At 40.2% G+C, this 15,902-nt stretch overlaps 1 protein-coding gene across 2 annotated transcripts; it reads left to right on the top strand.

Moving 5' to 3' along the window:
• On the top strand, positions 1 to 15,554 carry LOC118216686 (beta-1,4 N-acetylgalactosaminyltransferase 2-like). 2 transcript variants are annotated; one of them, XM_035398083.1, is made up of 10 exons: positions 1 to 65; positions 3,327 to 3,476; positions 3,791 to 3,897; positions 5,739 to 5,776; positions 7,762 to 7,942; positions 8,091 to 8,177; positions 11,465 to 11,646; positions 11,846 to 11,989; positions 12,880 to 13,102; positions 13,962 to 15,554. In XM_035398083.1, exons 1-10 carry the CDS (start codon positions 25 to 27, stop codon positions 14,141 to 14,143), a joined length of 1,335 nt encoding a protein of 444 aa, XP_035253974.1. In that variant the 5' UTR covers positions 1 to 24; the 3' UTR covers positions 14,144 to 15,554. The 2 variants fall into 2 exon arrangements, with proteins under 2 accessions (XP_035253974.1, XP_035253973.1); XM_035398082.1 differs by lacking the exon at positions 1 to 65 and adding an exon at positions 294 to 462.
• The last annotated feature ends 348 nt before the right edge of the window (positions 15,555 to 15,902 follow it).

The following is a 15,902-nucleotide window of genomic DNA, read 5'->3' as shown; positions in this document are numbered from 1 at the left end:
AATTCATATCAATAAAGTGATGATATGGCTAAAAGTCAGCAACAAAGCAAAAAAGGTATTGGAGTGTAAGTAATACATAATTCATATAGCCTAAATGGATACTTATTTGCAAAAATGTATTTATTTATTTATTATAAAGCGGTCGTATCCACGGTAGTATCTACGCGGAGATCTGCAGTCCTGTCTCATTAGGGGACTTCTACCCTCGCAGCCCCGCTCTCTTGCAGACTTAACGTAATGACGCTCAGCACTTCAGTCAACGTCACATTTTGAAAGTCCCTGGAGTGCTGACATTTGGTCTCAGCCCGACGCTTTGGGTGAACGCGCCCCAGAATAGCCTTGCGCGATGTCTGTTTTACTCAGTTTGACGAAATTCTTATTAATTGCTTCCACTGCAACTATATTATCACTATGTTACCTTTACATGGAAACTGGGAAATGCACATCACCACCGCTTCAGAGGTAAGGCTTTTTAAATACTTAGAAAAATAGCCTTTGTTTTGCCTGGTACCCAATTTACTGGACTCCCAAACAGACCGTTTTAATCTCAGTAATTTATATAAGTAATGGAATCCAAACAGCTAAAATATTTTTCTTGTATATTTTAGTACACTGCATTTAAGGCATGAAATTTTAAAATACAATATTTTAAAATAACTAAACTGTAGCCTACATCAGCTAGAACAGGTGTATGTTCAGTATAGCCTACTTTGAGACAATGATATTCCACCGTGTTACAAGTTTTAGCACAGAGTTGACTGTGTTGTGCTTTTTGTCTGTGTCTGAGGTTTGTGCGTATAATGCGAACTTAAAATGAGAAGTAATTAGGTGAAAAATATTTTCAGTGTCTCAAAATTTAGCTCTCCAAAAGATTTCTCCGAGTAGCTTACGTTGGATGCCTAAGTCCACAAAATTGGTGTTATGGTTTATGACCGTTAATAGAAAATGTCAAATTCATAAATGAAATGATAAAACTCAAATCTCTCTCGAAGCTCTTTCAAGTTTCATCTTCAGAGTCTATTGCTAACAGCCGGGGGGGGGGGGGGGGGGGGGGGGGGGGTCAATACTGGACAGTAAGTGCTAGCTAGTAAGGGTGCACCCAAACTCGAATACCCTATTCCAGTGGCAACCAACTCTGTTCCCGGAGATCTACCATCCTGCAGTTTTTCCATTTCAACCTTAATTTGGCACAACTGACTAATTAACAGCTCAATACGATATTAAACTGTTGAATGAGATGTGCTTTGTTAGGGTTGGAATGAAAACCTACAGGATGGTACTTGCTCCACAGGATCCCCCAGATTACCACTGCCCTATCAGGAAATTCCGAGATAAATAATGCGTGGTTTGTAGCTCATTTCTTATTCACGAAGTTGACCCATAATACACGAAAAAATGTCTCTATTCGATGTTTTTTATTTGTTGATAAATCCTGAAAATCCCGTGTTACGACACTTACCGTGTTCGCATAAAAAAGTGAGCATCATACTAAAACAAGTCATGCTTCTCAGTTATTGAATTAGGCTACTTGAAATACATGTTTTGTTCTATAATTCCGTGTTCGTCCCGAAGCGGCAAAAACTAAATTCTCACAAATTTTCAAATCACGCTACATTTTTCCATATATCCTGCTCTGTCAGACCATATTTTTTTCTGATGTATGAAAACTTTTTTAATTACCTGAGAACGAGCCGTGGAACCATTTAGCGCCGTTGACTTGAAACATTAAAAACACAATAAAAGTGTAAAATATGTGAGTAATTTAGTAACAACTTATTAAATGTGTGTCTGGTGATTAGATGAACTTCTTTATCAGTAATTTTATTTCAGTCCTCTCCATAAGTGTCCTTATCTTCAACGCACATACGGAGGTCAACATGGGTACAATAAGCAGCTGATTAATGTCATTGCCAGGGAGGCGGGCTTCTAATTGTGAGATTGAAGGTTTGATTGCGGTTGTACCTTTGAGCAGCCTGCATAACCTGAAATTCTTCAGTAAAGCACCCCGCTGTACGGATGGTGGTCTGTGTGCAGAGAACGGAAGCTGTCATTTGCTGTAGATGGAGCAAGAGCATCTGCTAAGTACCCTCAGTGTGCTAAAATTAAATTTACGCTTGCAGCTCTAAGAATGCTGCTAGTCAGGTTTGCCGTCGTCGCCCACATAAAGTGTTTATACACGTATGTTCTCTTCCCCCATCATTTTCCCTCAGGAATGTTGTCAGCCACGTCTGACAGTGACACATATCTACAAAACGCACATTTTTAATCAGGGGGTTCTAACTATAACATCGACTAGCCATATTCATCAAAATGGCTTATTTCCTCCAGTTTTATGAAATCGTATACATTCCACTGTGGTTTCAGTAAGGTTTGCTCTGATTTTTTCCCCAGCTAGTCTCACCGTTTGGAAAAGTTGCCCAGTAAAGAGATCGTTTAAAAATAGTAGCTTTCAGCGCTGTATCCCTGGGCTGGTGTGTAGTTTTTCTTTTTCTTTTTATTATCTCTTTCTAATGCTGGTTTTACACTAAACAATATTTTAAGAAATTCCACAGTCTTATGAGTCGTAGTAAAATCTTTCCAGTCCAGTAGGTGCGAACCGCCAGTCACGACTTGCGATTTCTGTGACATTAAAACGACTCAGACAAATATTGACATGTTGGTCCGGACGGTAATAGAATTATCAAGGGACCAACATGTCAATATATGAAAACCTAGTATATGGCTGGACCTAACACACCTGATCCGATCGACCAATGGTGAAACTTCATAACTCGGCCGACCAATGGTGTAACTTCATCAATCAGTCACTCAGTCAGTCACAGACATTTGCGTTTGTAGGGCTGGCCCCGCTGTTGCAGTCCAGCCAAAAAACAAGACCAGGTCAAAACCTAGTAGCCTATAGGGCTGGACCTAACACACTTAATCCAGCCGACCAATGGTGTAACTTCATCACTCACTCACTCAGTCGCAGACATTCGCGTTTATAGGGCTAGCCCCACTGTTATGGTCCAGCCAAAAATAAATAATCACCTTCGTAATTTTAAATAAGGATCAGCTCCAAACTGAAGATACAGAATGCTGGCATGTGCATTTGAAGCCTGGAAATTGTTTTTGTTAAATAATTTCTATATGGATGGTTGCAATTAGGAAGCAACATCAAAATTTGCATATAACAAACCACATCGGTAAACTGTACTGATGTAGCAGAAGGCTTTGCAAATTAAGTGGTGCTAAGAAAATAAATTGTGTTGGACTAAGGCTGGCAAATAATTATATTTCCTGTTTCATCTTTCAATGAAAATGCTTTTTTTGTTGTTGCTGTACAGGGCCTACAACCCCATGCCTAATGTCACTCGACAGCCAACATCATGTAGCTGTCCCAGGTCCATGATAGATTTAACAAAATACGTGAACAAGGACAAATTCAGCGACATTGTTAAACGCAGAGCTGAAGTTTTTGAACAGGATCAGATCAGGTAAGTGAAGTCATGTGTGGTTGTTGGGTCTGCATACAATAGAGAGAAATGCTGGATGTTTGGGGGAAAGCCACATAACTGTTTACCTGTCTGCAGTTGTGATAATTGGTTTGAAATATTGGAATTTGACAATTTTCCACTATTTTAGTTCTATTTATTGTAAAATGCACTAGCAAGCCTATCTATGCGGTTAAAGCCCCACAAACCACTGCAAATCTTAAATACAGCTGATTGTTTGCGCACTTGATTACGTTACCAAAAAGCAGTTGATACGCATGTTTTTTTTGTTTGTTTTTTTTTTTGTTTTTTTACAGAAAAAAGACGATACTAAATGAGCTTCTGTTAGCTCCACCTCATTCCCCTCTACAATATCCAATCCAAGGATTCATTGTCAGTCCTCTCAAAAAGGGCATCATTCCAGGTACTGTCACCTAATCTTTTATCCTGATCAAATTCAACAGATTAGTAATCTCATATTATAAGAAAATATTAAATATTGAAGGATATTTTTCGGTATCAGTGTAGCTGGAATATAAGACATACAAGGTGCAGACAGAAACAAGAGGGAACTTACAGGACACACGTTTTAGACAATTTACTCGAAGAGTTGTGGCTGTATTGGAGGAAACGGTAGACAAACACCTGCAAACCAACGTTATTTTAATCTGATAGTTTACATATAAACATTCTTCAAACAATCTTAAAGCTTGTATATCAATATATTTTATGCAATCGGATCGCTTATATATAAAAATATTGCATGCAAACTTATGATAGCCTATGTAGAAATGTATTTCAAACAATCTTATGCATGAATGTATTTCATACAAAAATAGCTTATATGTATTTCATACACTTTTATAGCTTATATACTGCATAAATATATTTTAATGCCTCACAACTTCTGTATACGTATATTTCATTCAATCTTGTAGCTTATACGTCAATATATTTAATCTCATAGCTTGCATATTAATTTATTTAATAAAATCTATAGCTTGTGTGTAAATATGTGTCATACAATATTGGATGAAAGGATTGTGTACAGATTTATTATTCATTATTATTTTGTAGTTTATTTATTCCATTGATGTTGCAATGACTGGGATCTATGGCCCTGATGGTTTGTATGACGATTAATACCATTATCCTTCTGGGTGTACATATATATATGTATATGTATATATATATATATATATATATATATACACACCTAGAAGGATACCATAATGTTTGGGACAAATGGCTTCATGTGTTTCTGATTAGTCAAGTGTGTTCAGTTGCCTCCGTAGTGCAGATATAAGAGAGCCATCAGTATCAGATCTTCATTCAAGGCTTTTGCTTGCCATTGGAGTCTGTTGTTGGCGTTTGTTTGCATAAGGACCAGAGCCGGGCCAGTGAAAGCCAAAGAAGCCATTATTTAAAAAAAAAAATTTTTTTTAAACTATCAGTCACAAAGGTGAAACCTTAGGCTTCCCAAACAGGATAAGCAGGTTACAGCTGGCTAAGCAGCAACTACCTGAAAGAGCCTGCAGAGTTCCAGTAAACAGGTCTTGTGGACCAACTCGATCTGAATGCAAATGAACAAGCATTCCATATGCTGAAGAAAAAACTTTAGCATACGGCAACTGGCCCCTGAAATGAGCAATAGCTGAAGGTGGCTGCAGTGCAGGCGTGTCAGAGCATCACCACAGAAGATACTCAGCACCTGGCGATGTCTGTGGGTCAAAATCTTCAAGCAGTCATTGCATGCAAAGGATATGCGACATAATATAAATACTTTCTAAACATGAATACTTCCATTTACATAACATAAGTATAGGTCCCAAACATTATGGTGCTGTGAAATGGGGGGGGGGGGGGGGGCTATGTATAACAAGTGCTGTAATTTCTACATAGTGAAGCCAAAGTGTATAAAAATACCCATTATTAAAAGCTGAGAATGTGCAATCGTTTGATTATAAGTCTAAAATTGTGGAGTACAGAGCCAAATCAAGAAAATAAGTCTAAAAATATAAATAAATATATATATATATTTATTTATATTTGATTTATATGAGAACAAAAAAACTTGTGGCCCTCATGCAAGGGGTAATGGACACAATTACAAGAAATATAAATACTATATACTGTATATTTCCTGATGGTATTGACAGTGTGGATTATGGTGTGTGACTGATTTCCTGTTTTTAAGTGGAATTCTGGCAGGATTTTGTAAAATATTTACTGTGTGTTTTGAAAAAAAATTGTACTGTGTTACAGGTTTAAGTGTACATACTGTACAAAAACAAAGTTACAAGGTTAGTGAAAAAAAACTCAACTCACGTTTTAACTTCTGGTGAAATCTGGTGGTGGAACAGGTAATAACTTCTGTTGCTTTCTGAATTCTACCTATCACGGCCTTAATTGAAAATCATGGCTACTTAATCAGTTGAATCAGGTGCCATAGTGCTGAGCTAAACCAAAAACCAGCATCCGCACCGGCTGTTTTTGGGTTGTGCATAAGATCAGTTCTCAGACAGTAAATGAAGGAATTGTCAATAATTAAAGCAGTGGTCTTCAAAGTCAGTCCTTTTTCATGGCATGCCTACAGTAGTGGTTTCTCGTGCAGTGTCACCTAAGAGGGCAAATAAATCCTCAAAACATAAAAAGTGTCTAATGAATAAAAATAGCTTGTTAAATGGAGGAATTGCAGTTGTGGCTGGAACAAAAACCAACACAAACGAGTTTGAGAACCTCTGCTTTAATTATTGATTCCTCAATTCCTTTATTTTACTGTACCATAAGGATCATTGCTACAAAACATTAGTAGCATGTAAGCAAGCAAACCAGTATAAAAAAACATTTTGTCACGGTGGGGCGCGGGAATGGACCCAAGCGCAGAGTGCGGGAAAAAATGCAAAACTCCAAAAATGGGGAAAACAAAAGACTTTAATGAAATCAACGGGGAACAAAGGGAACAGAAAGCCTCGCTGGGCGGCTATAACAAAGACAAAGAAAATCCTCAAAAACACGGGAAAACAAAAATACAAAAATCCCAAAAACGTAGGGAAACAGAGCAGGCAAGGAACAGGGGACAGGCGACCGGCAGGCATAAGGCAAGGAAACTGGCAGGCTACGAAAGGCAAGCAACAAACACGCAGGCAACAGGTAGGCAATGAACACGCAAGGATCCAGCACCTGAGTCAGGCAAAATGGAGACTTAAATAGATCTGACGCAGACGAGACACAGGAGGGCACAATGAACAATCAGGCCACAGAGAGGGAAGGGAACACGAGACAATAAGCAACTAAATAATGGAATAATTGGAAACAATAAAACAATTAAACAAGACACAAAGCAGAGGTGCCGCCATCTGGCGGCCCAACCAGGAATGACAGGGGGAAGACACAGAACCCTGACACATTTAGGCTAAGTATGCTTTATAATCAATGAAGGATTCACATGAATAATCATGGTGTGTTTTGTTACTTTCCAGACATTTCCAATTTCTGAATGACCGGGTGCAGTGTGTTGTGTTGGTTAATACAAGACTTGGGGGTCTGGTGGAACTGATTATGGACCAGGGAACCAATTGTATGCTATTGTACACATACTGTACAATACCATACGATTAAAATGTGTCCAAAAATGTTTTTTTTTTTTTTTTTAAGTTGAACTGTGGCCCAGGGGTGGCTGGGTAGTGTTAATGTCAGCTGACGGCTCTGCTTATGAGCATACTCCATTGTGTTTATGTCAATATGAGCTCCTATCAGTCCATGTGAACACTGGGTTTGGTTTGGTTCTACAGTAACTGCAACGTTAGTAATTTAGCAAAGTCCTTATCTAGAGGAACACGGTGAACATGGGGGGTTTCTTAATTAGCCCAGTCAATTACTTTTAATGAATCTGTTTCCAATGATAGAGCTGAAATGTGTGTTTTGTACTGATGCACAGAATTCATAGTTTTATTGACCATGACTGAACATAAACAGAATGCAGCACAGATCATTCGGCAGAATTCTTGCACTGTTCTAATACTTTTCTAATACTTCAAAAAAATCAATGACTTCCAGCCTGTGAAGTAGCCGGCTCTCCGGCTGAACCATATACCCTAAACATTGCTTGTCGAGTTTGGACTTTACCAGGTCCCAAATAGGCCCAACGTGTCTGCCCGTACCTACTGTGGAGAACACTTCACCCAAATGAGGATCAGATCAGGATCATTAATAATAGTTACTAACTTGAGGAAAAGCTGTAAGTCACTTGTTTTGTTTAACTGTGGACCCCTGACTGTATGTGCAGGTGACACTGAGCGTAAGCAGTGGTGTTCTGGCAGTGGAACGTCTTCAGGAAAAGGACCAAGTGGAGGGACAGGGTGAGAAGGTTCTCTCCATTTCTGCCTCCAGCCTGTACTCTCTCAATGACCTGCTGGGTCGGGTCTCCTACAGAAGCACTGTGTACAGCATCAAGTCTGGAGACCTGGGTAAGCCCCTCCCCTGAGCTCTGTTCCTCTTCTCTCTCTCATCAGTCTATAGGGTTTGGAATGAGCTCTGAAATCACATTGTTATGCTTGTCTGTATACCAATAAACTTGGGAGTAAGCTATGAGTGTGTGTTTTGATTCTTCATCAGTACACTTCACCTTTGAGCAGTACAAGGCCATCTTCCCCGTTGTGATCCGACAGCGTACAGTGCCAGTTCTATACGAACTTGGAGAGGGTGAGTCAACTGAAGTTTCAATCAAATGTATTTGTGAATCTACTGCCAGCTCAATTTTTTTCTTTTGACAGTTTTTATCGGAATGCGAACTTGCAGCATCTGCTTTTTGTACTAAATGTGCATGAGATTCTGTTTATTTAGCACATGCTTTTTAAGTGACGTACAATGTAGGAGAAGTGCATCCGTTTGATTTACAGGGCCAAGAGTGCCAGACTTGGCTAACAACATTGCACTGAAGTACAATTATGACAATCCAACTATACTAAATGTATCTGCCCCATAGAGTCACAGTACTCTGAACTGAAACATGTTGACTTCAAAAAATTTTAAGCTTAAAATTTACTTTTTCTAGATTTTAATCTCGTTCTAAATGTATGTTTAAAATGTCCGTGCTGCCAGTCGATCACGCGAACCTTCCGGGCATCTTCCGAATATCTGTACATAGACACAAGGTAACTTTATGTTTTGGAGAGACCTGTCTAGTGCTGAACAATTAATTTACATTTTGATGTGCTCGTACCAAGTACGCCAGTAAACATGTATTTTTCTTCTCCCTAATTTTGCGTCGTTTCGAGAGCGTAAAATGTGAATTTTCAGGCTTCATTTTGGAAGTATAAACTGGGGAGTGTTTAGGCTTGGGTTTGATTGGCACACACCGTGCAACACACCTGAAAGGGAGATGTGGCAATTCCAGTTTTACACCATAATTTGCCACATGGAGAGGGAGGGAGGGAGGGAGGGAGAGAGAGAGAGAGAGAGAGAGAGAGAGAGAGAGAGAGAGAGAGAGATTTTTAAAAAACCCTTTTATTGGGACATTGTTTAACCACAGAAATTACTGTACTTCAAAACAAAAATAATATACAAGCAACATAAAGAGAAAAACCAATGAACAAACTAACCACAGGCAGAAAAGAGAGAAATAGCTAGAGAAAAGAGGGATAGAGAGAGAGAGACAGAGAGAGAGAGAAAAGAGAAACATATACACTTCCATTTTCTTATATAAAAAAAAAAACATCCAAACTCCATCAGCAAAAAAAATTAAAAGAAAATAATAAAAATTCAAAGGATCAAAAACCAAGATTAAGCCCCCCTTCCTCATCCACATGACATAGCACCCTATTTACTCCCCACAAGTGCTCAAAAAGCTGTTTGTTTCCCACAAGTGTATAGTAGGAGAACTCTACGCGAAGCCTTGCTGCTATCAGTCCACACATGATTTTCGCTGCGTCTATTGATCCTTCCCCAATTCTTTTGTTTTTCCTACTCATCCAAGTTGCTAACTTAGCCTGCCCAAAAATATAATTTAGCAGACACACCCTCCTCTTCTCTAAAACTATGTACCTTGGCCCTCCTATGTACAAATCCCTAGAGAGAGAGAGAGAGAGAGCCAACATAAAAACAAATAAACGCCTTCACCCCTCCCCCTTGCCGGTGTTCTGGGCAAAGACAACCAACTAAAATAACATAGAAAAGCCCAGTGCCAGTTTTTCAAGTCACCACTCGTAGCTTCCCAGCTTCTCAGCAGCGTTTTCTTTTAGATCGTCTTCTGTGCTTGGACAAACAAAAACTCCCAAAACAGGTCCACTCTCTCGGTACACGCTCTCGGTCGCAGCCCTGTAATGTGGAGAGGAACAAACCTTTAAGCACCTGTGCCGATTGGTTAACACAACCTGAGTGTGTGCGTTCTCTGTCTTTATGCACTTTCGCCAAATTCCTGCACCTTCGCGTGCTGTTTTCTGTCTGGGAACGGTTGGGTGTGATAAAACCACTATTATGTTCCAGTATTACGGGACTAATTAATAATCTGCCTTTTTACTGTTGCTCACGCTCGCTCATTTTACAGTAATAACGTCACCTCTCGCTATCCAGCTAGCTACGTTAGGTGGGGAATTTTGATGTTGAGTACTTATGGGCAAAAGTGGTTTTAGCTCAGCATAACTTAAGAAAGAGAGAGAAAATGATCTGATTGTAATTTAAAAAGCTGACAAAGGTGACATCACTGTGATTTGGAGTATGGACATGTTTAAAGATCCAGTCAAGATGCTGAATTTGACCAATTTTGACATGTACTCTTACTGAATCCCTTAAAACAGAACTAAAAGACATCCTAACAATGGCTAAAGAAAAATGTTGGATTTCTGATAATGTAGTAGGGTTTCTGCTCAATGAAAATCCACAAATTGCTTATTTTTGTATGCTTCCAAATTCCATACAAATTCGGAAAATGCCCCAGGTAGTCCAGTAATCTCAGGGTGTGACAGCTTCTCTGAATGTAAATCTAAACATATCGATTACTTCCTTAAACCCTTTCTTCCTTCAGTCATGGCCTATATTCAAGACACCACAAATGTTCTAAATGAAATCAAATAATGAAATATTATAGGCACAGAGTAATTATTGGCTACAATGAAATAAAATTGTTGGAAGCAATTGGTTGCTGTTATTGTTGCTAAGGTTGGTGCAACCAGTTATTAAGTTTAAGAGAGTATTTTTTAATGTGGGTGATATGGGTGTTTGATAACTTTTTTTCATTAAATAAATGAAATAATAATTTAAGAATTGTTTTTACTCAGGTTTCCTTTATTTAATATTACATTTTGTCTAAGGATCTGAAATCATCCAGTGTGACAAATGTGTAATAATAAAGGAAATCAGGAAGGGGGCAACACTTCTTCACTGCACTGCATGTCCTTATCACCCTATGAAGTTTTTGCGTTGCCAAAGCAAAAGTGGCGTTGTCCTAAAAATGGCAAAATGCCCGGTCTGATACTAATGGAGAATAAGGAATGGTTTGATCAAGAAATGGGGACAGAGTCAGACAACTTATCTAGTTGTGAGCATTCCCGGAATATATACTAACATGTACCAACATCATTTTGGGAACACAGTGGGCATATATCATATGCCAAAAATCGGAGATCTGGCAACCTTAACTACAATATATATCAATAATTAACTACTACTGCAAACCAGCTGTGCGCAATTGGTAGAAATAACAAAAATTCAAATCCAAACATTTTGTGAGTTGAATTAACAAATGATAACTTTGCTATGTTTGTTACATATAAATGCTACCCAAAACAAATATACAACTCTAGCTACTACAGTTACACAATTGTTTTATTTGAAGCATTCTTATCCATTTTATTGTGCACACATTGGGGCAGCAGTGTTGCATTGTGTCTAAGGAACCTTCTCAATAAATCTTCTTGGTAAATGATCTAGGTCTTCAGCTGGGTTTAGTGAGCTGTAATTTGATTGCTTTTTTTTTGCTTCTACAATTTCAGATATCAAATCCCAAGTAACGGTGACGACTAAGACTTTCCTGAGGTACCCTGAAGTGAACTATCTCGTCAAAACGATTAGACAGTTTTACGAAGACATCAAAATCATCATTGCGGATGACAGCCTAAAACCACAGAAAGTGAATGGAGATAACATTGAGCAGTACTTCATGCCACCTGCCCAGGTATGGCTTTTAGAAGAGATGCTGGAAGGGTATATGATGAGTGTTCAGTGTTACATGCTGTGTTCAGTGTTGAGTGTTGCATGCTGTGTTGCGTGTTAAGTGTTGCACGCTGTGTTCAGTATTGAATGTTCAGTGTTGCGTGCTGTGCTGTGCTGAGTGTTCACTAATGCACTGTGTTTTTTTCTGTTTTACCCTGTAGGGCTGGTTTGCTGGCAGGAACCTTGCCGTCTCGCAGGTCACCACCAAGTACTTTCTGTGGGTGGATGATGACTTCTACTTCACAGAGAGAACAAAGATAGAGAGATTTGTAGAAATAATGGAGTCTAAGCCTGAACTGGATGTGGTAAGCAAAACCCTTTGTAACAGGTTCTTCAGTACTTCTCGCCACAAACCACACGATCCGTTGTTCTTAGACGCATGGAGGATTTATTGTGCGCTCAATACAAAAACATGGAAACATGAAACAACACACACAGTAAGGAAAGGGGACACGTCTCCATTGGTGACGTGCGAGCAGCCAGATCCTCATATAATGAGAAGAGACTGTACGTAAAAAAACAGACGCACAAGCAACTCGTAACTTACTGTGAACGCACAAGCAACTCGTAACTTACTGTGAAGTGAGTTGTGGTAACGTCCAATTAGATCAGGACAGCCACTTTTTTTTTTTGTTTCTTAACACCCAGGTAAGCTTTGACAAAGCAAATAGCTGACCATACTGACCAATCTGGTGTGTGCTTATTATAAATACATGTGACCAGGTAGCTGTTTCTTTTCCATTATCACAGCATCCAGAAGGGGAGGCTCTGTCAACACAGCAAGCAAATTAGCTGAGAGCCCATTTGGTATTAAACACCAAATTGTACGGGAAAATTGGTATCCTGCCGATTACGCCAAACTGTAAGGAACAATTTGTGACAGGGACCAAAAGACTTTAAAATAGGAATATGGAAATATGAGGGTTTATTAATAAACATAATCACCAGTTAAGTTAATGACAGCAAATATGAACACATTCATTACCTATAGCTGATCTACATGCTGGCTAAGGCAAATGAGCATGAACATGTTCACCGACAAAATACGTAACCACATGATTCCGTACGGCAATGACTGTGGTACCGGGAGAACTGTTAAGCGGACTCTCCTCGAATGCTCATTTGAGCTACGCAGCTTGTTTCTGTGGCTGTTCCATGATCCGTAACAGAATGGAATATCTTCCTGTGTCGGCAGGTCGCAGGGTCGGTGGGCGAATACGCGAATTCCTTCACGCTTATCTACGACGAAGGAGACGAGGACGGTGGCTGTTTGACCCGAGTAAAAGGCACCTACCAGCCCATTCCCGAGATCCCAAACTGCTACTACGCCTCGGGGGTGATCAACTTCTTCCTGGCCCGGACCGACGCCGTACGCAGGGTGGGCTTCGACCCACTGCTGAAGAGAGTGGGCCACTCAGGTAAGGCCTGGGCTGGACCTGGAAAACCTTCGGTGTTTCCAGACGGATTTCGCTCTGCCTTTTCGCGTTGAGGTTTCTGAGTGAGTCGGGTCCTCCTGGTCTCACGCCTCCTTTTTCGCTCAGCACATCGCTGCTCCCGCCCGCTGCCTGCACCCACATACTGTGTACTGTGGTTGCTGGTACCTCCCTATTTTACATTATAGCACAACACTCAAACTGCAGCCAAGTTCCCACATTCATGCAGGCAGTGGATGACCTTGTTAGGAAAAATGTAACAAAGATTCATCTGAATAATAAAACATTTAAACTTATTTTAATTACGCTCTTTTTCTAGACAGCTACTGAGTCCCTGTGTATATCTCTGCTTGTGAGTGCGGCTAGAAAAAATGGTTAAACAAATACATAAAAATAAGAGGTTCAGATGACTATGATTAGGCTACCTGCTGTCCCTTTGTTAGAGTGCTGTTCCGTCAGACTGTCGTTCTGTTGGACTGCGGTTCTGTCAGACTGCCGTTCTGTTGGACTGCCATTCTGTTGGACTGCGGTTCTGTTGGACTGCGGTTCTGTTGGACTGCGGTTCTGTCGGACTGCCGTTCTGTTGGACTGCCGTTCTGTTGGACTGCGGTTCTGTCAGACTGCCGTTCTGTTGGACTGCCGTTCTGTTGGACTGCGGTTCTGTTGTTCACTACTTGTACGTTCTCCTGTAGCGCAACACCTCGTAAAACCGGCTTATTTTCACAGGCTCAGACGGCCTTCCTGACTCACAGTCTGGGGGGGGGGGGGGTGGGGGGGGGGGTGGGGAGAGAGATAAATAAATGTGACGTTCTGCTCTCTCCCTCTCGCTGTCTCCTCTCTACAGAGATGTTCATGGACGGGCTGGGAGAGCTGCTGGTGGCCATATGTCCCGAGGTCGGTCTTAACCACCAGCGCCGAAAGGCGAATCCTCAGTACAAAAAATTCCGGAAGCCGGCCAAGAGCGACACCGACAACAAACTCTACCTCCACTTTTTCAAGAACCGTCTGAAGTGTATGAAGTGGTGAAAACTTGGGTCAAAGGTGTAGATATTTGTACTGTGCTATTATTGCGTAGGTACTCACGCATAATTAAATATGAGCGCTGGGCGACGTTTTGTGATGTGACATTTTGGCCCGCAGTTACTATGCTAACTTGGCGGTGCATTTGTGTGCAACCAGGCAGCACAGCTCTTTGCTGCTTCTCAAAATGCTGCGTGTTTGACATCACACCACAAGAGCGTGTCTTTTTCGGGTTTAGCAGAGAAACTACAGCTCTGACATGATGTCTCACAGGTTACCTCCATCCCCCACTAGAGCTGGAAAGTCCAGGGGTCAGAAAGTAAAAGTCCAGCCTTGTGTTTCATATACGCACAAACTCAGCCAGCTGATTTAACTAATTGGTTCTACCTTATGCTAATTGGCAAATTCAGGTGATTGAAACAAAATACTTTCTGAACCTGGATTGTCCATCTCCGTGCCCCACAAAGCCAATGGATACCTTGTGCTGCAGTTGAACATCAGAATCGTAACAGTTAATTGAAGCAATTTGAATATTTAAGAGAAAGGAAAATACCTATGCTAGAAAATACTGCTTCCATAGTAGTGTGTCAGTGAATGCAACTTTTCTGTCCTAGAAGCACAGTTTATGTAGTACAGACATAGCATATTATTGTGCTAGCTGTGCTCGCTAACGGACCCTGTCAGGCTGCTTCCGCTGGCCCCCTCGTTGATGATGTTAGCTGAGTTCTTGGCAAAAAACTGCTGGGTTTAAATCTTTAAAACTTGGTCCAACAATCATTCTAGCTCACATTAGCTACAGGTTCTCTGGCTAGTTGGATAGTTAGCTAATTGTCTCAGTCAGGTTGCTAACCTTTTCTGGTTGGCTGGCTAGCTACAGTAACTGCCTAGTGTCAAAAAGTTTATTCAACATCCTGAATGTAAGTGTCGAAAAAGCCTCAAGCATTTGGATATGTGTATTGCTGAGGTCATGTGGTATTGTCACTTTGATGAAGTTGCTGGCAGATTTTGTTTGCAGTTTCTACTTGCCATTGAGCGCCAACACCATTATTATCCTGTCCAGTCATATTTTACCTTTTTAAATTGTAATTATAAATTTTAATATTATTATTCATTAAAATAATATAGATTTAGCCATTACCCCAGATTTAATTAAATTAAGCCAATAATCCTTTGGCTTTGGGAAGCATAAAGAAGACCTGTCCGTCACAGTGGCCTGTCTGTGGTTGTTTTTATTTTTATTTTATTCTCTCACTGGTGATTGTGCAGTCTGTTTTGCAGAATATTTTGTGATTGGGATTAACGATTCTTGTTTTTGTCTTGTGGTTTTTTCACATGCAAATGTTATATTACTGCACTCAGTTTGGGGGATTGTTTGGAACGTATGATTTTTGTGTCTTAGGAGATTTTATTTGTACTATTTTGGGTTTTAATAAATTTACAAGTGTTGTAAATGTAGTCCTGCTGTTTGTCCTTGAATCCAGTGTAGAATGGTAATACACTTTGCCTGCCTAACCAATTTTAAACAATTTACAGAGACGACAACCTGGCTACGTTATGGCCAAATGCATCTGATTACAGAACTGTGAGAAGCAATTGATCCCCACCACTGCCCGTAACATGAACGTTCATTGACGGGATCCAAACTCACCTACAAATGAACATTAAAGGTTTAATTGGGAAATAAAACAAGATCACGTGAAGAGATTGCTATAATAGGCTAGCTGTAGCTGACTAAAATCAGAGCTAGAGTACTATTCTAGGCGAA

Source organism: Anguilla anguilla, chromosome 17 (genome assembly GCF_013347855.1).
Source record: "Anguilla anguilla isolate fAngAng1 chromosome 17, fAngAng1.pri, whole genome shotgun sequence".
Classification (NCBI taxonomy): domain Eukaryota; kingdom Metazoa; phylum Chordata; class Actinopteri; order Anguilliformes; family Anguillidae; genus Anguilla; species Anguilla anguilla.
Note: the sequence above shows the minus strand (reverse complement) of the source record. Positions and strands in the feature narration are given on the sequence as shown.

Excerpts from the sequence above, each read along its gene's own strand:
- LOC118216686 (XM_035398082.1), top strand. The coding sequence starts at position 347 with ATGTCTGTTTTACTCAGTTTGACGAAATTCTTATTAATTGCTTCCACT. Across the intron at positions 463-3,326 it reads ACATCACCACCGCTTCAGAG|GGCCTACAACCCCATGCCTA; the intron begins GTAAGGCTTTTT and ends GTTGCTGTACAG. Across the intron at positions 5,777-7,761 it reads TACAAAAACAAAGTTACAAG|GTGACACTGAGCGTAAGCAG; the intron begins GTTAGTGAAAAA and ends CTGTATGTGCAG.